Source organism: Ranitomeya imitator, chromosome 6 (assembly GCF_032444005.1).
Source record: "Ranitomeya imitator isolate aRanImi1 chromosome 6, aRanImi1.pri, whole genome shotgun sequence".
Classification (NCBI taxonomy): domain Eukaryota; kingdom Metazoa; phylum Chordata; class Amphibia; order Anura; family Dendrobatidae; genus Ranitomeya; species Ranitomeya imitator.
Window position 1 is genome coordinate 293,838,811 of NC_091287.1, and position 25,785 is coordinate 293,864,595.

General features: G+C 42.5%; 2 protein-coding genes across 7 annotated transcripts in view; one reads left to right on the forward strand and one right to left on the reverse strand.

Moving 5' to 3' along the window:
* The window catches only part of MAK (male germ cell associated kinase), a 98,735-nt gene extending 83,118 nt beyond the window's left edge, over positions 1–15,617 (forward strand). For 3 of the 6 annotated variants that reach the window (XM_069730663.1, XM_069730664.1, XM_069730665.1), the window contains 4 exons: positions 206–333; positions 1,430–1,558; positions 4,195–4,320; positions 12,323–15,617. In XM_069730663.1, the coding sequence (XP_069586764.1) occupies positions 206–333; positions 1,430–1,558; positions 4,195–4,320; positions 12,323–12,471 (532 nt within the window). In that variant the 3' untranslated portion in view covers positions 12,472–15,617. Of the gene's footprint in view, positions 1–205; positions 334–1,429; positions 1,559–4,194; positions 4,321–8,200; positions 8,294–12,322 lie in introns of all 6 variants that reach the window. The other 3 variants (XM_069730662.1, XM_069730661.1, XM_069730660.1) reach the window with 2 other exon arrangements.
* Positions 15,618–16,709: 1,092 nt separating this feature from the next.
* Positions 16,710–23,088, reverse strand: TMEM14C (transmembrane protein 14C). Its single transcript, XM_069730667.1, has 5 exons — positions 23,000–23,088; positions 22,230–22,306; positions 21,554–21,655; positions 19,772–19,859; positions 16,710–16,867 (listed from the first exon to the last, which is right to left on the reverse strand). The coding sequence occupies exons 2-5, from the start codon at positions 22,303–22,305 to the stop codon at positions 16,810–16,812; spliced, it is 324 nt and encodes a 107-aa protein (XP_069586768.1). The 5' UTR covers position 22,306; positions 23,000–23,088; the 3' UTR covers positions 16,710–16,809.
* Between the last annotated feature and the right edge of the window lie 2,697 nt (positions 23,089–25,785).

Consider the following 25,785-nt stretch of genomic DNA (forward strand, 5'->3'; position numbering starts at 1 on the left):
GAATAGTCTTCTGTACAGATCAGGAAGTATGAGAATAACATAGAGGCCAGATTAAAAATTGCAGGATTTGTTTTTCTTTAGTATTGATAGTGATATGAAAATAAGATGAAAAGAAGTGACAATGAAAATTAATTAAATACATTTTAACATAGAAAAACCAATCTCAGAAAACTTACCTGTGTATAAATAAGATTTTTGTTTTCAGTTTCACAGATCCAGTTCCCACTGGAGAATTAAATAAAGGGTCTTCAAATATGGGAAATGTAAGAAGAGACTCTGGACAAGCAACATCTGCTAAACAACACTACCTTAGACAGTCAAGATACCTACCCGGTAAGTCCTCATCTGGAAAGATGAGCAGGATTAGAGTTGTCTGGTTGGGAAATTCCTACTCCACACACAGATCCATGCCAGACTTGCATGTTGGCGGGTTCTTATTTTCTATGCTTGCAAACGCCATGATGAGCTTTTATCTGTGGTGGGACTTGTTTATTCCCCAGTGCTGTAATATGCCCTAATGGGTCACGCATAGGCAGAAAACCTGTTTTAGGACTGTTTAGACTAGGCAGACCAAAAGGAACTATGATCTAGAGTAGTCTTATCTGAGCGTATTATTTCATATCTCTGTCAGATTGTTAAATGGTTTAGGACACGGTGTGGTGGAGGTGTATGTATGCGCTTGGGCTAACGCTAAGCCTCCACTTCCGACAAAGCACAAATTCCTAAATTTTATATTTGTCCCAGCCAATATAGCACTATATATGACAAAAAACTGACTGGCACATCCAGACTAGTGTGAATAGGTGCATACCAGGAGAAGCTACCTCCATATACAATATACAAAAAACTTGCACTCCATCATGCTAAAGCATATCAATGTGAAATATATGAAATATGAATAGCAATACGGCTTTTGAATATTAAGAAAAAAATCAGATGCTCAGCATAAAATTTGGCCAAATTATATCTGCCCGTCAACCATCGTCAAGGTGGTCTCAAAGACTGATGGGTCCCTACTTACCCATAAATGCAGGCATTGCTGAGAGAGGTGTCCACATTCACCCAGGAATTCAGACATCCGCCTAAGAGAGGTATTCACACACGTAGGGACCCATCAGTCTTTGAGACCACCTTGACGATGGTTGATGGGCAGATATAATTTGGCCACATTTTATGCTAAGCGTCTCATTTTTTTCCCAATATTCAAAAGCCGTATTGCTATTTATATTTCCATATATTTTACATTGACATGCTTTAGCATGATAAAGTGAAACCTTTTTTTGTATATAATATAGCACTATATGGCCTCCTAATCTACCTACTTCTAGAAAACGCTTATTTTGTTCTTTGAATCCTTTCCAATATACTACACCCATCTATAGTTTGCCTGGAGAGTTCAGTAATAAGACTTTTTTTCAACCACATTAAGGTATGAACCCGAAGAACGTAGGGCTAATATCTGCAAATAAAGAAGCAAATCATTCTACCTGGGGGAGTGCATTGTCCACCAAACCTCTTGCTCCGATAGCTGGATTTACATTTAATAGGAACAATGCAGGTAAGCACATTTGCTTATTAGTAGGCAAAAAAAGCAAGCGATTTGTCAACCTCTTAACACAGATACAAATACTTAACACACAATGCCATTCATATAGGTTATTGTCCAGTCACAGCATCTTTGCATTACAGCTAGAGTTCTGTGCAAATGTGGACTCGGGACCTGAGGTTACTGCTTAAATTCTGCAGTCAGTAGGTGGAGGCATGGAGAAAACGTGTGGCCTAATAGACTGGCCATCTGTAGCGATGAGCGCAAATGCACATCAGTGGTCCTCAGGCAATCCCCGCATGTTTTGTGGCCAACAGCTGCGAAACATGCTGCCGCGGGGACTCGATCATGTCACTCCAGCACCTATGATACTCTGTGCCTACCTGAGCCCCCTAGGCAAACTCGAGTAACGAGCCCTTGTGATCATCACTAGCCTTCAGTTGTTTTGTCACCAGTCCATCTCATTGTGAAATCCACTAGTGGGACTAAATAAAGAGTGTAAAAGTTAAAGTGGTTGTCAATGTGAAAACAAGTTATCGCCCATCCATAGAGTAGGTGATAATTTATTAATCAGTGGGGGTCCAGCCTCTCAGTTCTCCATGTGTTTGTTAGAAAACGCTGAGCGTAGTGCTTGACAGCACCATAAGGAATGAATGGAGTGGCGGTCTAGCATGCACCCTGCCACTTAATGCCAATACAGATAAAACTCCCCCATACTGCCATTCGGTGCAGGTAACAGTGGTCAGACCACTACCGATATAATAAGCTGTCATAGGACCAACATTTTTTCTAGAAAAAGTATTATTTTGTAAAAATGTTCATAAATAACACATGATATTGCTACACTTGTACCAACAACGTAAAAGTCTTTTTTAGACACTATAGGTAATACCATAAGAAAGCTGTGAAATTGATTTTTCTTCCCCTATCTCCCTCAATTAAAAAAAAAATACTAGAAGTTAATGAATGAGTCCTATATGCACCAAAATAAAGTCAATGTTGTGCCTATAATGAATTGCGTAACCGCCAAGTAAATGTAGTATAAAATAAATAATGTTAGGCACATCGGCGCTCCCAAAAGTTTTCAATGTGAGTTGAAGCTGCTGGTGCCTAGACAGCTGCTGCGCTCAGTCTGTCACTATCATGAAAAGAACAAAAAAATGCAAAAGGTCGCCACGCTAAACCTACGGAAAAATGGATAAATAAATGATTGAAAAAGAAAGCACATCAATAATTGGCTAGAAGACCATTCCTATATTGTCCTTAATGGTTTGACATTTTGTATATATGCCAGTTATTAATGAATGGCCAATCTTTATATAGGTACTGATTACTGGTCGCTAACCAATGACTAATTGGACTGAATCCAAGTGAACAGGAGCAACTGGTGCTAGAAAAGACGGATGTGCGCGCTATTTCATGAAATGCCATGCCTCCGTGGGATCAGTTCTGGGAATATCAGAGCGGCAGTGCAGAATGGTAGAGATCCGGGGAGCGTCCTCCCCTAATGGGAATGCACCGCTACGCTCCCCAGGGATCCCCACATGCAGCGTGCCTCGCTAGACTGTAGCGGTGTGTAGCTCCTTTGGACTTAAAGTTGCTCTTTTTTCTTTTCCCTTTCCTTTATTTTTGAGCGCATTTTACTACCTACCGGGCTATTCTTACACAATAGAGTACGGTTGTTTCTTACAGTTAGAGAATTTTAATTTTTAGCATAATTTTTAACATTATCATATATTTTTTAAGTTATTGCAATAAAGGTTTCACACATGTATGTTTTACATTTTTTAGATATATATTAGGATATAATAGTGGCAACTTTTAGTCCAAAGGAGCATTTAATATAAGGTAATGTAATGCAGTTTAATGCAAATTCAGCCATATTTGATTTACAGTCAGGACACCAGCCCTTTCCTCTGTGGGTCCTTTGGGTTCAGTTCATGACTAGTAGCAGTGGGCAGGCTTTAAGTTTTCTATGTAAGGAGCAGACGACAGCTAGGACCAACAGCCCTGACGAAGAAGGTCCGAGGACCTTCGTTGGAAATTGGCCCTGTTCAGCTTCTGTCCCCCTGCTCTGAGGTTTCAGCTCTAGGTGACGTCACCCAGACCACGCCCCTCCCACACACCGCTACACCCATCGGACCCAGACCGCAGCGGGACCGCCCCTGGGTGAGTATAATATAACCTGTTTTTCTCATCTTTCAGGTTACATTGGGGGGCTTATCTACTGCATTACAGAAGGCTGTAGATAAGCCCCTGATGGCGGTGGCCTTAGCTCATATACGATTTTTGGGGTGACAGATTCCCTTTAAAACTTTATGGAAACAAAACCCAAGTCACCCAGTCCAGCTAATCAGTGCAAAAAAGCAGCAGCAAAAACGCACCAAATACTCCTCATGGGAAATGAGCTTAAGCGTTGGTGGTCATGCCTTTTTTCTGGTATTCCATATTTTTCAATTTTTAAGGCACAAGGTACAAATAGCAAAAACTTTGTGCATTTTGCAACTTTTTTAAACTTGGTTTAAACACCCAAAATTAGCTAACTAATAAATGTGGGCTACTATGTGGCAACTTTTGGTTGGCGTTTCATTCGCCAGGTACAGGACTATCCTCTGTAAGATCACATGTTATTCTGTTGCTTTCTGCAGGAACCTATGGAGGACATGTAGGCCCTTCATACAACGCAGCCGGGGGATACATGCCTTCATTCCATAAGAAGGAAGTTGGCTCAGCAGGGCAGAGAATCCAGCTTGCACCAATTGGAGCTGCAACAAGTAAGTCATGGCTACAGAAATCAACGTAATCTTTAGGTAACACATCCTTTCTTGTAATCAGTTCTCATTGTTGCGGTGTAGACGCTGTTCCCGTTGTCACGGGGTATGTTACCATACAGTCTGACAATTTCCACAACTGGACAGTCGGCACTTTCAGGAGGAATACAGGAGCAGCAAAATAGAAAAAAATGCTTTAGAATTTATTTGAATCTTTAGTATTTTTTTTTATGGTTTTTTTTTTTTTAGAAAATATATTTTTTGTTTTGAACTTGCACATATAAACCTGTATTAACACATTTTCCTATTTAAAGCAAGAGGCTTGTAGACAAAGCTCCATCAGAGTAACCTGCTAAGGGGTTTCCGAGACTAAAATAATGATGATCTATACCCAGTCTCGATCTCATATAGTGTTCTTGGTGCTGGCTGTTATTTTTGCAGATAGATCAGACACATTATTCCTCTCCTCTCTCCCATCCCTTTACTGTACTGTAACAAGTAGCAGAAGAGAAGAGTTTTTTAATAGGACAAAAACAAATGGATCAAAGATTGGAAAAACTAACAATAAAAATGTGGCAAGTACGCTGAAATAAACACGTATGAGGAAACAAAGAAGTTTAACATGTGAAACCGGTCTTAGGATAGGTCATCAATATCAAAATTATGGGTGCGGGGGGGTTACACATTGCATCCCTATAACTAGGTAATAGCTGGAGCCACAGCTGCTGGAAATGTAGTGTCTGGAGCCAGAACACCACAGCTCAGTAGTAGACTGTGTATTTCAGTTGTAGTACCCTGTAATGGCCACTACACAGTGCTGTGGTGTCCCAACTCTGGTCAGACCCCACTAATTTAATGATGGTGACCTTCCTTTAAGTCCTCATTCAGACTTTAGTAATTTTTTGTGTTGGCAAAAAAAAAAAAATGGTCCGAGTTTCTTCAGTGATCATTAGTTTGGTCAGGGTGTCCGTTTTTACCATGGGAAAAAAAAATAAAGACGATGGAAGTTTCTCCAGTCTCACACGTCCAGATATTTCCGGTACCGGAGGAAACCGTCCCGGAGCTATCCGTGTCCGTATGTGCACGTAGGCCATCCGTGTGCTATCCGTGTGTCTGTGTTTATCGTCCGTGTATTGAAACAATTTGTTTCAATTTTAACCCTTTGACTTTAAGAAAGCACACAGATGGCATCCGTGTGCGGTACGTGTTTACACGCACCCATTAACTTTAATGGGTCCGTGTGATCTGTGCGCCCCTACGAACCCTGACATGTCTCCATGTTTTGCACACGGACACACGGTCCGTGAAAACACGCTGACATGTGCAGATACACATTTATTTTAATGTGTCTACATGTGTCAGTGTCTCCAGTACTTGAGGAAACTGTCACCTCACGTACCGGAGCCACTGACGTGTGGAACCGGCCTAACAAACAGTCTGTGAAAAAGAGACTGCACAAAGATGGCATCCAACTGCTGGTCGATAATTTCACAGACCCGAAGGGTATGTGCACACGTAGGTAGGATCTCTGTGGATTTTCCACGCCTGTTTTTGTAAATCCGCAGGTAAACCGCACTGCGAATTACATGCGGATTTGCTGCGGTTTTTATGCGGATTCCACCTTCGGTTTTACACCTGTGGATTCCTATTATGGAGCAGGTGTAAACCGCTGCGGAATCCGCACAAAGAATTGACATGCTGCGGAATAAACAACGCAGTGTTTCCGCACGTTTATTTCTGCAGCATGTGCACTGCGGATTTTGTTTTCCATAGGTTTACATGGTACTGTAAACTCATGGAAAACAGCTGCGAATCCGCAGCGTCAAAACCGCTGCGGATCCGCAGCAAAATCCGCAACGTGTGCACATACCGTTAGACTTGCATTGGCAAGTTTAATCCAAGCCTTGGATCAAAAATCGGACATGAGATCATCTATTTCGACTTACTAGATACACGTTTTGTGTGTGTGACAAACTGACGTCTGACTGAGCCTTTGGTGATCAATATCTTTCCCCCAGACAACCCCTTTAATTAACGGGGATATTCACTTGCAACAACCAAGATCTTTTAAACGTGTCACTAAGATTGCTGGAAAGCCACTTCATTCCTGCCTAGTTAATAAGTAAGGTTTTTTTCTACTTTGATGCAATTGCAGTCAATAAATTGTTTAGAAATAAATGTCTGTTTTTAGTGAGGACAAAGCCTATGAAAAACAAAACTAATGCAGGATCAGTATGGCATCACAGCAATTCCTTACAATCCAGTATTTTATAATCACTACATTGTGATTGGGTTCTCTAAACCCCCACATATCTGCAGTAACTTACTGTGAGAACACAGCCCATGACTAGTGATGGGTGAACCCCTGGCTGTTTAGTTCCGAGTCAGTTTGGGTACCAGAACAGTACCCGACCCTGGATCCCATTCACATGAACCTCCAGGGTTTGCGACACTGTCAGTGGTGAAATCATTACTGACGGTCCGAGAGCCGCAGCTCCCATGCTGTCAGATGATAGTGTGAGCCTGCAGCTGTGACCTGAGGTAAAAAGTTTGCCTCCAGTCACAGGCGTCGGCTGATGGGACTACTGTTCAGCTGCTGCTAATAACAGCAAGAGCAGGCAGCGTCTGGTGGGAATATCCATCATTTGGTGCCTGCCCTGTAAATAAATTTTTTAATAATGGTATGGATTCCCCTGTATCTTTGGTAAAGAGCCAGGCAAAACTAAAGGCTGCGGGCTGCAACCCTCAGCTGTCATCTTTCGCCAGACTGTTTATCAAGAGAGTGGTCTCAACGCTTTTTTTTTTTATTTAAATAATTTTAAAAAATGTGGAGCACCCCCCATTTTGACAACCAGCCAAGTTAAAGCAGACAGGTGGGGTCTGATATTCTCAGGCTGGTAAGGGACCATGGATATTGCACCCCCCCACCACCCCAGCCTCAAAATGGCAGCCTTCAACCGCCCCAGAAAAGGCACATCTATTAGATGCGACAATTCTAGCACTTTGCCAGGCTCTTTCCACTTGCCCTGTTGTGGTGGCAAGTGGGGTTCATATTTGTTGGGTTGTCGCCTTTGTATTGTCCGTTGACATTAAGCCCACGGCTTAGTAATGGAGATGCGTCTGTAAGACGCCAGTTACTTTTTTATTTAAAAATAACAATTATTCTTGCCTAACGCCCATTCCAGTCAAGCCATAGTCTCTTGTAAAAAAAAAAAAAAACACAACAATCTCACTCACCTATCCCACGCCATAATCAATGTCTGCGATAAGTAGTTTTCAACCTGGACGGTGCCAAGATACGACTGTCCAGGCTGAGAACCACTGGAGAACGAGCGGCTGCGAGCTCAGCGACTAGCAGTGACGTCACTGAGGCGGTGTTCCCAGCCGGGCCCCTAAACTGCAGTGTGGTAACCAGCAATCCCTGCATGTGTTGCAGCTGTCGAACAACCGCGAGACCTGCAGCCACGGTGACTCGAACATAGTATTCGAGCACCCCCGAAGATACTCTATTAGCACACGAGCATGCTCGGGTAACATCAACTCCTAATCCGAGCACGCTGGCTCATCACTAATGACCACCCCTTTGCCATGAAGCCACACTCACTTGTAAAATGTGAGGGGGAAAAGTGTCTAAAAACATAGTAAATGTGTGTACTAACTTTTTGATGCAAATTGAGCAATAATTACCACATTTATTTAGTAAATCTGCCGGGCTTTCTTAAAGGCTATGGTTATGGACATTGAACTTCTCTTTGCATAGATGACCGCGATTTCTGCCTTTAAAAATAAAGTCGTTTCCTGAAACTAAGTATATTCTGTAACCTGCACTTTGTTACTTTCTTTTTCTTTATTTCTTTTTCTGTTTCTCTCTCTACTCGATCAGCTTTGCCAATCAGCAGTGATGCTGTAAACAGTAAGTTAACAATTATCAAACCAAAACCTACCTGCAAAACAGCAGCTATTGAGAATGTCCCAGGTAATCGCTGTGCAGATAATCTGCTTGCCACATCCCCTCAGTCCCCAGTTTTCTTTTTTGTCCCGTCTTTCTTCCTGTTCACTGTTACTCTATGAATCCATCCTGTATCATAGATCCAATGTGTACATTGAGTTCCTACATGTAGTATGTGCTTTGTACGCGGTACTTGCAGCTGAAGGCCGGCTTCACACTTGGAGTTTTACGGACGTAAGAGCGCAGAAACTACGTCCGTAAAACTCGCAAAACATACGGCACAATTATTCTCTCTGCCCCTGCTCCTATCTGCCGTATTAAACTGATCAGTATTATACGGCTTTCTACGGCCGTAGAAAATCGCAGCATGCTGCGTTTGTCACCGTATTGCGCAAATAAAACGTCAATGAAAGTCTATGGAAGCCCCAAAAATACGGATTACACACGGACCAGCAGTGTAACTTGCGAGAAATACGCAGCGCTGTTAGAGAGAAAAGCCGGCAATTCATTGCGGTGTACAGTAAAATCACACCGACAGCTTCCAGTAGAATAGGTATAATAAATGTGTACACATAGAATAGGTATATATATATATATATATATATATATATATATGTCAGTGAGACACATATATATATATGTATATATATATTAATATTTCTTCCAGCGCTAGACAGCTTTAAAGCCGGTAATTCAATTACCGGCTATTGCTTTCTCCTTCCTAAACCCGACATGATATGAGACCTGGTTTACATACAGTAAACCATCTCATATCACCATTTTTTTTTGCATATTCCACACTACTAATGTCAGTAGCGTGTCTATGCAAAATTTGGCCGTTCTAGCTAGTAAATTAAAGGGTTAAATGGCGGAAAAAATTGGCGTGGGCTCCCGCACAATTTTCTCCGCCAGAGTAGTAAAGCCAGTGACTGAGGGCAGATATTAATAGCCTGGAGAGGGTCCATGGTTATTGGCCCCCCCCTGGCTAAAAACACCTGCCCCCAGCCACCCCAGAAAAGGCACATCTGGAAGATGCGCCTATTCTGGCACTTGGCCACTCTCTTTCCATTCCCGTGTAGCGGTGGGATATGGGGTAATGAAGGGTTAATGCCACCTTGCTATTGTAAGGTGACATTAAGCCAAATTAATAATGGAGAGGCGTCAATTATGACACCTATCCATTATTAATCCAATACTAGTAAAGGGTTAAAAAAAATACACAAACACAATATTAAACAATATTTTAATGAAATAAAAACAAAGGTTGTTTTAATATTTTATTGAACGCCCAATCCAATCACTGAAGACCCTCGTTCTGTAACAAAAAAAAACATAATAAACCAACAATATCCTTACCTTCTGCAGATCTGTAAAGTCCAACGATGTAAATCCATCTGAAGGGGTTAAAATATTTTGCAGCCACGAGCTTTGCTAATGCAACATTGCTCATGTCTGCAAAACCCCGGAGAATGTAGGTAAAGTAGGTCATTAACCTATATTTACCTGCATTTGCGGTGATGCGCCCTCTGCTGGCTGTTCCTAGATCGTGGGAACTTTCCTAGAAAGCTCCCTGGCTCGAGATCATATGAGGACAACCAGCAGAGGGCGCCTCTTAGATTTGTGAAGTCTCCCAAGACTTCGGCACTCTCCTCAATGGAGCACGGCGACACGCTCCACTGCGCGGGCGCCTGATTCCCAGCAGTGTGAATACATCCTAAGGCTAGGTTCTCATTGCGTTTTAGGGTGAGCGCTAACGGACAGCGTTGCACGGCGAAATTAACGCCGTGCAACGCATCCAATAGCGCTCCCATTGCCAGCAATGTTAAAGTGCATCGCTAGCATTGTGCCGTTCTTTTTGTGGCGTGCCTCGGACGCTGCTTGCAGCGTCTGAGGCGTGCCCGAGGTCCGTTTCCCGCTCTCGCAGATCGGGGATCTGCACTAGCGGGGACGTTTAACGCGACCCCTAAAAAGACATTGCGTTAGCGCAATCCGCTAGCGCTTAGCCACTATTTTGGGTATTTTTGTGCGTATTACGGCCGTAAATTACAGACCGTATTTTTATACGCTGAGTGTGACGCCGGCCTGACAGAGAGGAGGCGGCCCCCGGTGGGATGATGGACGGCTGCGAGGCACTTGAGTCAGGGAGAAGACATACCTCCCAGACTCAATAGAGGCATGGCGCCAAATTTATAAAACTGATTTCAGCATTCCTAGGGATGCTAAACATAAGAGCCACCTTCACAGAATGCAGCCTTAGTGTTGCTGAAGATGGCTTTTATTTAAAAATCCCTGGGGGGTGACAGATTCCCTTTAAGTTATTCTTGCCGTAAGTCTTTTCCGTTATTTTTAGCCTTTAAAGGGAACCAACCATGTCAGATAATGCTGGTTTAAGATATACTGTAATTTATTGGTACCATCAACGCCAATAAGATGTCTATATGGGTATGTATATCATAGTAAGGTGAATAAAATGATACTGTTTGAGATCTGTGCCATGATGTCTTATTCCAGAAAAATCTAGTTTTCTTATGTGTAAATTAGCTGTGTTGCTAGATCTATGGGCCGGACACGGATCTTTATGAGAATCTGCCACCAGAAATTATTGTAAATGAAAGGGTGAGTTACCATTGTGAGACACGTAATGACTGACAGTCTGTTCTCATAATCACACATAGCTCTGTAGAGATATCGGAGATAACACGGTACAGCAGAGCTAATATAGTAATGAGGCAAAGTTCACTTCTGTTGTACTAACACATTGTTCTGCCAGGGTCCTCTTATGATGCTTCATCTTCCAGCTCAGAGGCAGTTAATGTGGGGGGCAGTACAGCAGAGCTAACAGCACTGCAAATGTGCTTGCAATGAGACAGTTTATTCTGCTGTACTGAGTTGGTTATAATCAGGCACAGCTCTACAGCAAAGCGGACTGCACTACCAGAATACAAGTGCTGTTGCAAACTTTTGCAATGAGATACTTCTGTTCTGTGTTAGGCCACGTTCAGTATTTGATCAGTATTATACATCAGTACTTGCAAGCCAAAATCAGGAGTGGAACAATCAGAGGAGAAGTATAATACAAACACACCACTTCTGCATTTATCACCCACTCCTGGTTTTGGCTTACAAATACTGAGGTAAATTACTGACCAAATACTCAACATGTGAACGTGGCCTTAAAGGGACTGTGTCAACACAGTGACTGTTGAAACTGAGCACTGGCGTTCGGTGCATCATGCAGTTTCTAAACAGTTAAGTGCACCTTTCCATCTCCCCTCATTGACAGCTCTGGCTTCAGACGTGGGTGTAGATAAATAGAAAACAAGCTGTGTGGAAGGTGCACTTACTTATTTGGCCATGCCAAGATGAATCGAGCACCTTTACTTGGTTTCAGCAGTCATTCTGTGCTGAAAAGTCCCTTTAATATTGATCTCACTGCTGCGCTGTGTGCGATTATGAAAGCAAAGTGTCAGCCATTACATACAGTATCACACTGTAACAAGCTCTGGAGGCAGATTCTCATGAAGATCTGTATCGGCCTCTAGAGCTTAACAGCAATTTGCAAACCTGTATTTCTCTGAAATAAGACATCAGATTAGATATGAAAGTATCATTTTATTCAACTTTTATATTGATAGCTTAGGAGGGTTGTTCCTACCGCCAGAATCCCTTTAATCTGCAGATAAATAGCGCTAGAAAGGAGCCACCGGCTCTGAGTGAGTCAGACAGGTGTGCCGTCACGGGTAGAGTCGCTGCTCACAGCTTTGTGAGTGGCAGCTGTACACACACTCCGGCACAGACGGCTCGCCCTGCAGTGCGTCAGCATAAAGCTGGCTGTCAGTCACAGTACTGGGGTGTACGGACAATGCTGTGAGCAGCGACTGTAGCTGTGCCGGCACGCCTGTGTGACTGAAAGTTTATATAGATTTGATTAATGAGGACCTTTGTGTCTGTAGAGAGACGTTGAGTCCTGTGATCACAGCAGCATCAGCACTGATTTAAGTGTGTAGAATACATGAAATTCAGCAACTTCCATTTACTCTTGATTTTCCATTTCAGATTACGACACATGGAAAACAAAAGCCGTGCGTACCCAGTTTCCTGCTCCAGCTTACACACCAGCTGCAAAAAACCTCGCTGTGTTAAACCGCCAACAACCAATCCACGGAAGAACAGATTGGGTTGCCAAGTATGGCGGGCATCGCTAGAAGTAGCTTCTATCAACAGTTTTCACACAGACTAGTTTTTGGGCATAAGTATAAATATGCCTTCCAAAACTTCAAAAAGGCATCACTAATACATGGGAAAAATGATCATCCTGGATGCTGAATTGTTTTATGTTCCAATTTTGGATGCATATAATTCCCCTTCATGAAGAAGATCAATGTTTTAGGGCTCTGAGTCTATGGAAGTGTTGACAAGTAGACATTTCAGTGGTGGTCAAAAATATTGTTTTTCACAAATACTAGCTGTTTAGTGTATACATATCCATTGTTCTTAAAGGGACTATGTCAGGACAGAATGACTGTTCAAATCAAGTACAGGTGCTCGGTGCTTCATGGCGGGGCCAATCATTTATATACACCTTCCCACCTGCTTGGTTTCCATCTCTCTCCACCCTTCTGTGGCTCTATAATGCCGGAACCGTCAAAGAAGAGGGGTGGGGACTAAATGGAAAAGAAGCAGGTGGGAAGGTATATAAAGGATTGGCCCCACCATGATCCATCGAGCAACGGGACAAGGTTTGGACAGGCATGCGGTGTTGACAGAGTCCCTATAACAAAGGATTCAAAAGAACCTTATAAGAAATGGGCAAATATGTCAGCCGTTTCCTTTAAAAAATAAAAATCAGAGCCATGTACTACTGATTAACAACTCGAAAGCAAAGCACTGTGAAAACATGCACTAAACAGATTTTTGAGGTATTGATCATCAGAGTGGCAGGTATAGTTCATGGGAAGGCAGCTAGCCTATGGAGGCAAATACTTTTAGCTCCTTTGGGAACAAAATAAAAAAGCCTCGTAAACAATTGTATTACATTTCTGCAATGTGGGAAGAAACGTTGGAAAAGGACTGCATCGGTATAGCAAGGTGTAAGTGCTACCCAGTAGGACACTGTACTGGAGATGGTGAAATGGTGCAAAGAAAAAAAATCAGAATGCTTACTACTAAAAGTGGCCCAGAGGCTAGATTAGTTCCTTCTGAAGTCACCTCGTATGGCTACTTGATCAGATAAGCAGCAGGATTATCCGGTGTTTCTCCATCTGTATTACGCTGAAGCCTGGAGTTATCTTTCCAAAAAACAAGACTGATCAGGAAGGACAGAAATGATAGGCGGACTGCCAGTCCTCACCGGCTGCAAACAGGGTGGTTCCAGAAGACGAAGGCCCTTTATACTCTGGCCACCATTACTGGTTACATACCTGTCCATATGAACGCAGCAGCAAATTAGTGCACCTCTGCCTGCCGTCTCCACTATAGTTTACATTAATGTACAACCTGTTTGTAGGCATAAATTGCTCATCATTTCCCAAAACAGAGAGCTGGCCTACATCGGGATTGGTTATCCTGCAGTGCACCCTACTGGTCACTCTGTAAAGTGCAAATAAAGTAGAACCTACAGAAAAAGGATTTTTAAAAAGATGTCAGGGTAGTACAGTAGGTTCTTAACTGATGTTCACATTCTTAGCTAAAATTGCACAATAATCCAGAGGAGTGAATAATTTGACTGCTCCAGTGGTCACATCAGTACTCTGGCTGCCGGACAGCATCCCTGCATACCACCTCATACCTACCTACTCCTCTGCTGATTAGCCAGCCCGGCTCGACATTGTGTGTTAGCTAATCAATAGTGGAGGTCGGGATGCTGGCAGGTAGGAGGCGGGTCCCAGTCCAGCAGCAACCGAACACTGAGGAGGCCACTAGACCAGAGTCTGGATTTGCTCACTTATGTAATGTATTTGTAGATTCCAACGTGTGAAAAAACTATTTTTCTACAGCCTGACTGGTTCTGTAAGATGACGGTCAGCATCCAATAACCGGCCGCAGTGGTGACGCCACTTTGGTTGGAACATCAGCAGGGAACATGCTGCCATTGCAGCACTTGGAACAAACACTACTTGTCTCTACTGATACTTTACAGTAATCCAGGCTTATAGGAGTTTCCTGGACTTTGCAAGTCACTCTGTGCCCCTGTATGTGCAAAGTGAGGGTGCAGGTTATTCTATTGAGAGGAGCAAAGTGGAATTCTGTGGGCACAACTCGTGCTGTAAACACCGGGGAATCGTGTGACCCCTGGGCAGCCCACACAGTGACTGCAGACTTCTCATCTCGGCCTGAAAAACAACTTTAATGGTCATTGATCAAGTGCAAAACATGGCAACATTTCCAGTCTGATCGTTCACTCCAATTATCTGTTTAACCCTGGATACTATGAGGTTTTTCGCATTTACTTGGAAGTTGTTACATTACAGAACAGCACTTGTGCTTCTAGCAGTTTTTGGATTTTTCCCTTTCAGCAAGTAGCATCAAGTGCTAAATGTGAAAATACTAATGTTACAATGTTTACAGCATTCTTACAGTATCCATGTCTGTAATGCTAAGTAGACTCCAGCCAGCTATATATATATATATAAGGGAGCCGTCAGCCAGGTCAGTCTATCCACATAAATGCTCAGTCGGTCGAGTGCTCCTGTGTTCTCCATGAGACAGCCACTAGCTGACATAATGGCCAGCGGCCTATCTCCGGGAGAACAATGTAATTGTCTGAGCAAAATCTAACATGATTGATCGACATATCTGACTATCAGTTGACCAGTGCCCCCATACATGCCAACTGTGGAACAAACCAGTTGATATTGGCAGGTTTGGCCTACATTAATCCGTGTATGGGGGTCCTTTAAAAGTTCTTTGGTCAGTATCTGTTCCAGCAATCTTGTCTTTTTATTGAAAAGAAGCTGATCGCTACAGTTATCCAGATACATTTTTTTACCTTTAAAATAGAATTACAGTTAGAACAGATCTAAAATGTTTTGAGTATCGGCCTAAACTGGATGTTTTTAGTTTTCTTTTGGGTTTGGACTGTAGTGGCCATATTTGGGGTCCATGTTCTCCCCTAGTACTTTTAGTTTGGTTAATTCAACTTTTTTTTTGTCCAGAAAGTAAAGACAAACTGAGACCTCACCTACGGCCCTGTCGAGACGTCCACAGAAATGTACGTTTACAGTAGTGTACAGTATTTATAAGTAAATATCAGGCAGGTTTGTTAATATATTTTAAGATAGGATAATGTAATTTTGTATTTAAAACCTTATTGTACTGTATACAGAATAAAAGGATTTATATAGAAGCCTTCTACTTTCATAAGTGTTTTGGTCAATTCCTACAACTAATTGAATATGTGGACTCTATATGTTTGAGAAGTTTACTCTTGGGGAAGAGATGTAGGGAGGCTTAGGATAAGTTCACACCAAGTCAACCCCCCTCCCCCCAAAAAAACCCTCAGCATTCGTTCAGGGGCTTGTAACTATATTTAGACGTTCCCAGAGTATCTTGCCACAAATTAGGTCAGTAAAAAAAACAAAAAAAAAAAAAAAAAAACAGACCCTTCCCCCATCAGACCAACAGAAATGAGGTCAGTCCAAAGTTTTAGATTCTCCTTCATTAAAGCAAATCTGTCACCAGATTTCATGATTCAAACTACATACATTAGAAATATCTCTCAGGCTTGATGAAGCAGTTGTCCTTCCTTTTGATAATCCTTATTGGAATGGCTGTATTATCATTTTAAACTCAATTTCCATGAACCTAGCTGACAAGTTCTCCCGCTTGCCGAGATCTCACACCGCTCAGAACAAGCTGCAGTTGACAGTCAGGGTAGGTGGAGGACGGAGACTAAATACACATGGAATCATGAACTCTCGCAGACTAAAATCCTCAATATAATAACAGGATTATACACACATTCTAACATGCATTTTCAAAGTACATATTCCAGCCATACTGGGTTTAAAAGATAGAGACATATCTCAGAAAGTATGCTGTTCGTATTGGTAAAAAAATCTCTTAAATTAACAGCTACACCTGGGGAAACAAGTGAATACAGAATTATTGAGAAGGAAGCCTCCAATGACAAGCTAAGTGTGGAGGAGAGAGTGGTGTGAGATCAGTCTACTAGCCACCGCTTCCTGGGGGGCTGTTGGAGTATACAAATTAGCTCTATTCCAGAAAGAACTTTCTGGTGTCATCCCAAAGGGTATCTAACCTGTAAGCAAATGGAAAAAGGTGCCAGCCACCCTGGACATTCATGTGTAGCCGTTTCGAAGTTCCTGTTCTCGTCTGTTCGGATGTAAGGCCATAGTTAGCCTTGTGTTACAGAATATGTAAGACTTGTCAGGCTCTACTTATAGCAACTTACACGTTGTACAAATGACTCCGTTCACATGAAGACTTTTTAAAATAATTTGTTTTACTTAGAAAATTAATATTTTTAATCACACGCTGCACGGGATCGGGACACACCGCATACACAGGTTCCTAGATATCCATCAAGGCTCGTGAGGCTTCTGCAACATCTTAAGGCCCAGTCTTCCTATCATTAATAGGCTGAAGAAAAAAAAAACAACACATGATTAAAGAAAAAATATATATAATCTGATGATCACAATCCTTTTTGTATTTGCCAAGGGCCATTTGGACATTTATACAATCCTTTGGGAATGTACAAAATCATCAACTAAAATGACCCTGCTACATTTGGTCAAACATTTCATTAACTCTCCCCTAATGTGACGGCTGGAGCGGCTTCTCTTTGGTGCGGTTGTGATGTTAGGAGGTAAGGATGACGCTGCTACTCGCAACTGCTTTTCTAGATTTGTTTTGGGCTGGCGCTCAGGCGACACTTTGTGGTAAGTTTTGGAAGAACTCGCAGCAGTACATCGTACTGAACACAGATGTATGGAAGCAGTGGGAGAATTGCAGAACAGACGTCGCATAGGAGAGTAGACATCACAAGAGACGCCGCTGCTGTTTTCTACTTTGGGACCGAAGCACATCGCCCACTATTTACGTCCTGGCGCTGGCACACGCAACGACATGATCTTTCACTGCAGTCGCAGTGTTTAGTAGTGAACGTAGCTGATGGCCCAACCACTGCGGTCACCGGGAATCTGCCTATGGGCCAGAGAAAAGGTCATCATGGCCCATAAATGGCCCACCAGCCTGGAGTTCCCCACCTGGTCTTACACATCAGGTAATTATTGGACAATCCCGCTGCTTTCATGGGAATGGGCCGTTGAGACCAGAAAATTACATGCACTATATAAAAAGACACATATGCGTGTTTTTCTCAATATCTGACATGAAATAAGAATAAACCTTTCCCCTTGAAAGAGAATGACAATATCATGAGAAAAGAAGTTTATGTGGCAATACTGAAGCAACATGTCAAGACATTAGCCGGGAAGTTAGACTTTGGGCAGAAGTGGGTCTTCCAGATGGACAATGACCCAAAGCATACTAGCAAAATAGTAAAGTCAAGGTTTTGGAGTGGCCACCACAAAGCCCTGATCATAACCCTATTGAAAATGTATGGGCAAAGCTGAAAAGGCCGATTCGAGCAAAGCGACCTACAAATCTGGATCAGTTGCACCAGCTTTGTCAGAAGGAATGAGCCTAAATTCTGATCAACTATTGTGAGAAGCTTGTGGAAGGATATCCCAAACGTTTGACCAAAGTTAATTCAGTTTAAAGGGCAATGGTACCAAATACTAATGAAATGTATGTAAACTTTTGACTTTGCAGTAAGTAATAAAAAGGTCTTAAAACATTATCTCCCTCATCATTCTGGCATTTGGCAAATAATAATATGGTAATCCTAATTGACCTAAAACGGGAAAGGTTTATTCGGATTTCATGTCAGATATTGAGAAAAACATGCTTATGTGTATTTTTATATAGTGTATGTAAACTTCTGGTTTCTACGTTATATGGGACCCCTTTATCTTTCCAATGATGGCGGATATTGGATAAAAGATTGATCAAGCTGGCTGGATTTTAAAATACCTGAATCTTTGTTCACAATGGAGATGTGACCATAAACTGTAAGAAGCCACTGCTCCCACTCAGTGTAATAACAATGCCCACAGCAGAGTATTTTTGGTGGAGTCTAGAGAACTACGGTAGTTATTGGCCACAACAATAGAGATAATAATGCTGTGGCGATACGCAACGAGATGCTGAAAATGAGCCGTGGGATAAGACTGTTACCAGATCATCATATCATAATCTGGATCCGTGACCACGTCAGATCTCTGGCTCAAATATACAGTACAATACAATCTAAGAACAGGTTAAAAAAAAAAAAAAAAAAGTACTAAAGAGCTCAGAATAAACTTGTCACCAAGCACAGTCACTATACACGTAGATAAGTATAACAGTCAGAGTGAGCGCTGCGGAGGGTGTGGTGCTCAGTGCAGAAATGCTGCAGGAGTGCAGATAAGCAAGGAGCACGCTGCATAGTCTTCACAAGACAGAAATGAACCGCACCCCCCAAAGCTCTGGCACCTGTTCGGTGACCTCATTGTGGCTTATGTCTGAACCCCCCGCATTTACGAAACTGCGTTTTTTTTAATTCTTTTTGGTATGTCATGTTTTAAGTTGCTTTGTTTTTGATATTTGGCTTACAAAACTTTATTGATACAGTTATGTGCGGATCACATGCCTTTTTTACTTGCAGATTTTCCGCATCCAATGCCATTCTATGAGGAAAATCTGCACATAAAACTCGAGAAAATTGAACATGTTGCAGATTTTCAAACACGCACCGCAGGTCAGCTTATGCTGCATAAAAGAAAAGCAAAAAGCAGCATGAGGTTTTTGGTTTTTTTTAAATAAATCCCATCCACTTTGCTAGAACTGTAAGATGCTGCGTTTTTCACACAGCGAAAATAAGCAGTGTCAGAAACTCACTTATCGTGGGAACTAAACCTTAAATCAGCAGATCGGGGAGGATGCCCCAGTCTAAGAAGAGGTCATGAATTTAAGGACACATGCACACGGGGGTTGTCTGCAGAGAATTGACTGCCGTTGAAAATACTGCTGTGGATTTTTCCGTAGATGTGCCACTCATTTCCCATTTTGCAATGAAGGGGTAAAATCCAAAGATTTTTAAGATCTAACTCAAAACCACCAATAAGGGGGTATCAAAGACCCTCAGCGTATTTGCCGAGGTATTAATTGCACTTCTCTGTAGTGCGACATACAATAATAGAAGCACAAAAGTTTTATAACAAATATGACAATTTTTTACCTTCTGCTACATATTGCCATGACAAGAAAGAGTAGACTGTACGCCTCCCCCTGCGCCACATGAACACTGGCGCCATACACATACGGTCTTTCCATAGGAGATGTCCCAGTCATATGATAGATGAATACATGGCAGCAGGTTTATTACCTATATACTAAAGTGGCATATTAAATGCACATCGCCAATGAGGTTGTACCCACCTGGCACCAGCAATTAATCCAGCAGGCATGAACTTTCCAGAGTTGTAGAACCTGTAACCCATCACTCCTGCCAATGTTCCTGAAGCAACTGGAATATAAAGCAAAACAAATAAAGATTACATCAAATATATCGATATAACCCAATATATTCGACGATAAAATGGGATTTAAAACCATGCACTTGTATTATATGGAGGGCTATTCTGCAAACTTGGTGGAAATAAGGCTACTTTCACACTTCCGTCTTTAGAGCTCCGTCGGTTTGGGAAAAAAAACATCCTGCAAATGTGCTTGCAGGATGCGTTTTTTTCCCATACACTTGTATTAGCAACAGATCGCGACGGATTGCCACACGTCGCATCAGTCGTGCGACGGATGTGTCGTGTTTTGGCGGACCGTCGGCACAAAAAAACGTTCCATGTAATGTTTTTTGTACGTCGCGTCCCCTCCTCCCCGGACTGCAGAATGGGCAGCGGATGCATTGAAAAACTGCATCCGCTGCCCACGTCGTGCAATTATTTCACAACGTCCATCGGTACGTCGGCCCGACGCACTGCGACGGGCCCGTACCGACGGAAGTGTGAAAGTAGCCTTCCTGACTGATTTGTGCATCTTTGGAGGCAGTGGGACCTAGAGGTTCTCCACCCACAGTTATCTCTAGAAACATCTCATCAACATGGCAACTTCAAAGGAGCTTGTCCTTTTGAAGTTGCCATCAAAGTGCAGTTCAGCCTTCAGATAAAAGTCTGGGAAATATACGTCCTTGGCATATCAGCCAAACCTCAAAAGACAGTGCCCAGTGACAAGGTGAAATTATTGGGGTAACTGAAGGGCAGATGAGCATGCCCTCTACACACGTACTTGTAAATACACGCCATGCCTACAGGGGGTAATGCTTTATTATTGGGCGCAGTGTATGATTATAATCTTGGGGCACTTTGATGTACTTTTACTGATTTAATGGGGTGATGGATTAGACCTCATACACGCGGTATGGAACATTTCATCACATAGCTGTAATGAATCCATAATCTGCTTGCGACTTGTGGATTTCATTACAGATTTGGCAGCAGTTCTCACCCTACTCCATCACAAAGCATTGAATAGAGTCAAACAAGTGGTGGAAATAGAACAAAATAGTGTACTGTAGATTGGACAATCTGCACCATGCTCTTTATGTGTTATGGATTTTTTCTATAAAATGTGAACAAGGTTTTGAAAACCCTACTGACTTTTACTGTAAACAGCTGCAGATCTGCAGTGCGGAAAGTGAGGGAGACGTCCCTTACACCACAGGTCCCCCTTGTAATGCCAGATGCCCCAATGTTGTCCTGATAGAACTGCCCCCTTTATCCAAACATCATCTTTTATTCTTTTAAAATAGCTTTAGAAATGATAAAGAACATTAAATGGGTTGTGAGGTGAAAACATGTCATTATTACCTAGCCGAATGATGGGCGATGACTTGTTGATCAGTGGGGGCCGGAATACTTGGACCTGCACTGATCAGAGGAACAGAGAGCGACTGCTCCATTCACTCCCTATGGGGCTGCCAAACGCTGCCCTGTTTATTTCTGGCAGCTCCATAGAGAATGAATTTAGTGGCATTTGGGCACCTGACCTGCCGCTCCATTTGGTCCCAGAAATAAAGATTCTACCATCAGTCGGACCCCCACCGATCAGGAAGTTATCAGCTACACCGTGAATGGGCAACTCGAGCGCGCTGGCTCATCGCTAGTAAGATGTCTTCTTGCTAGAGTTATATTTTAAAAAGGTACTTACTCAGGGAAACCAAGATGTTCTTTGAGTCTTGGGACATCTGATAGGCCCCCAGGCCGGCCAAACCTCCAAATAGAAGCCCGGCAGCGAGAGACGGCACACTGCCTGAACAGAGACATAACCCCCTTGGACAGTGAACGTGGAGCAGTAGAGAGTCGTCAGGTTACACAGACAACCCAACCATTTAGCATTACATGCATATTAAGCAAGAAGAACTCGTTCTTTATGGGACAAGAAAATCACTTGTGGATTTGTATTTATAAAATAAGAAATCAGGAACCACCGAGAGAAGCTGTGGGCTGTCAGGCACCTACCTCTGGTAACAGTCACAAATGGACCATACCAATGTGCCAGAGAGGGAGGACATGGAACGCCCCATTGTTAGATGTCTGTATGAATAACCAGCTCCTTGTCTCACATACACTCCGGTGGGAAACACTGCTCCTGGGGTCTGTAATACATGTGTCTGGTGGATGGGGTGGGATCCCGAGCGTAGGACCCTCAGCCCACCTACCTGAGGACAATCTAATGTGCCGACCCTCATGATGGCAGCAGTTGTAGAATCAGACAGGGTTTCCTGCTGATCTTATCCACGTCTGATCACTAGAAGACCTCAATGTTCTGTACATTTCTGTGTTACATGAGCAAAGTAACAAGTGATAGCCATTGGCAAACATACCAGCTTTCACATAGCCGATGACCCCTCCGGAGGCGACCAGAGCCGCGTATCCAAACCCAAACCACTCCACGCCCATGCTGCAAGAGAAGAGCAGAAACAGATGAGCGCACCGACACCGGCACCGCCGACACCGGCACCAGCAAGCACTGCCGACGCCAGCACCGCCCCCACAGGAAAAGGAGGTCAGGATCACAAGTTTTATTTTCCTAGTTTCTTTTTGGAATTCATTACAAAGTTTCTTTAGCAAACACGTACATCACCATAGTATATAGCGGCAGCGTGAGGGCACGGAAGGTGCAGAGACCCATCTGAGCAGAAAGATGCCGCGCGCTCGCTGAACGTGGATTTTCTTCACTAGCAAAGTACGGACCCCGATATCCAGACCGGCCGAGGGTCCCCAGACCCCAATTCAGCAGCCTCGTAGGCAGGTATGGAGCTGGGGTCGAGGGTCTGGGCATTGTGGTCCGTCCTCAGGTTGTGGCTGTCAGACGTGTGGCACAGAGGTCAGTGTGAGGTCAGCAGTGCCCCCTCAGCCAGGACAGGAGCAGTAATGACACGTGTGGCCCCCGCAGACACAGGGTACAGACACTAGGCCCTGAGACATCGGGCAGGTCGCACAGGCTGCAGGGTGATGACAGAGCCCCGTCCTGCACAGTAATGGTGCAGCCGTCCTGACGGTCACACAGGTGCAGGGGCTGCCGGTCATGTGACTGATGGCGGGGCGGGCTGCTCGCTGAGCGGGTAAGCACCGTAGTAACACATAACGTTACCTGTGAGGTCGGCGATCCAGGAGATGTGAGGGCACACTGGCAGCGCAGTATGGCTGGAAAGAATGGTGTCACATGATCTCCGTCTGATCACGTGTGCTGTAAAGAGCCCGCCCCTGTGGGCGGAGCCAAACCCACATCGATCACACAAGTATAACCATTACCACAGCGGCCTCTGCCCTCTTCGTTCTCACTGGGAGAGGGGACGGACTAAACTGCATATTGGGATTATGGGATGATGGGCTGCAATACTAGACTCCACCACTAGATGGCAGCACATTTTACAAATGCAGCCCAGGAAATGACTTCTTGTAATATAGCAAGAAGGGAATATGGGTATAATTATTGATCTGTATGGGGATTATGGGTGAAATATCACAAATACACATGCTCAGGAACATATTTCATCTACTTCTGATAGGAATATGGGTATATCTATTGTTCTGTATGGGGATTATGGGTGAAATATCACAAATACACATGCTCAGGAACATATTTCATCTACTTCTGATAGGAATATGGGTATATCTATTGATCTGTATGGGGATTATGGGTGAAATATCACAAATACACATGCTCAGGAACATATTTCATCTACTTCTGATAGGAATATGGGTATATCTATTGTTCTGTATGGGGATTATGGGTGAAATATCACAAATACACATGCTCAGGAACATACTTCATCTACTTCTGATAGGAATATGGATATATCTATTGATCTGTATGGGGATTATGGGTGAAATATCACAAATACACATGCTCAGGAACATATTTCATCTACTTCTGATAGGAATATGGGTATAATTATTGTTCTGTATGGGGATTATGGGTGAAATATCACAAATACACATGCCCAGGAACATATTTCATCTACATCTGATAGGAATATGGGTATATCTATTGTTCTGTATGGGGATTATGGGTGAAATATCACAAATACACATGCCCAGGAACATACTTCATCTACTTCTGATAGGAATATGGGTATAATTATTGTTCTGTATGGGGATTATGGGTGAAATATCACAAATACACATGCTCAGGAACATACTTCATCTACTTCTGATAGGAATATGGGTATAATTATTGTTCTGTATGGGGATTATGGGTGAAATATCACAAATACACATGCCCAGGAACATACTTCATCTACTTCTGATAGGAATATGGGTATAATTATTGTTCTGTATGGGGATTATGGGTGAAATATCACAAATACACATGCCCAGGAACATACTTCATCTACTTCTGATAGGAATATGGGTATAATTATTGATCTGTATGGGGATTATGGGTGAAATATCACAAATACACATGCTCAGGAACATACTTCATCTACTTCTGATAGGAATATGGATATATCTATTGATCTGTATGGGGATTATGGGTGAAATATCACAAATACACATGCTCAGGAACATACTTCATCTACTTCTTATAGGAATATGGGTATATCTATTGTTCTGTATGGGGATTATGGGTGAAATATCACAAATACACATGCCCAGGAACATACTTCATCTACTTCTGATAGGAATATGGGTATAATTATTGTTCTGTATGGGGATTATGGGTGAAATATCACAAATACACATGCCCAGGAACATACTTCATCTACTTCTGATAGGAATATGGGTATATCTATTGTTCTGTATGGGGATTATGGGTGAAATATCACAAATACACATGCTCAGGAACATATTTCATCTACTTCTGATAGGAATATGGGTATATCTATTGTTCTGTATGGGGATTATGGGTGAAATATCACAAATACACATGCCCAGAAACATACTTCATCTACTTCTGATAGGAATATGGGTATATCTATTGTTCTGTATGGGGATTATGGGTGAAATATCACAAATACACATGCCCAGGAACATATTTCATCTACTTCTGATAGGAATATGGGTATATCTATTGTTCTGTATGGGGATTATGGGTGAAATATCACAAATACACATGCCCAGGAACATACTTCATCTACTTCTGATAGGAGTATGAGTATAATTATTGTTCTGTATTGGGATTATGGGTGAAATATCACAAATACACATGCCCAGGAACATACTTCATCTACTTCTGATAGGAATATGGGTATAGCTATTGTTCTGTATGGGGATTATGGGTGAAATATCACAAATACACATGCTCAGGAACATACTTCATCTACTTCTGATAGGAATATGGGTATATCTATTGATCTGTATGGGGATTATGGGTGAAATATCACAAATACACATGCCCAGGAATATACTTCATCTACTTCTGATAGGAATATGGGTATAATTATTGTTCTGTATGGGGATTATGGGTGAAATATCACAAATACACATGCTCAGGAACATACTTCATCTACTTCTGATAGGAATATGGGTATAATTATTGTTCTGTATGGGGATTATGGGTGAAATATCACAAATACACATGCCCAGGAATATACTTCATCTACTTCTGATAGGAATATGGGTATAATTATTGTTCTGTATGGGGATTATGGGTGAAATATCACAAATACACATGCCCAGGAACATATTTCATCTACATCTGATAGGAATATGGGTATATCTATTGTTCTGTATGGGGATTATGGGTGAAATATCACAAATACACATGCCCAGGAACATACTTCATCTACTTCTGATAGGAATATGGGTATAATTATTGTTCTGTATGGGGATTATGGGTGAAATATCACAAATACACATGCCCAGGAACATACTTCATCTACTTCTGATAGGAATATGGGTATAATTATTGATCTGTATGGGGATTATGGGTGA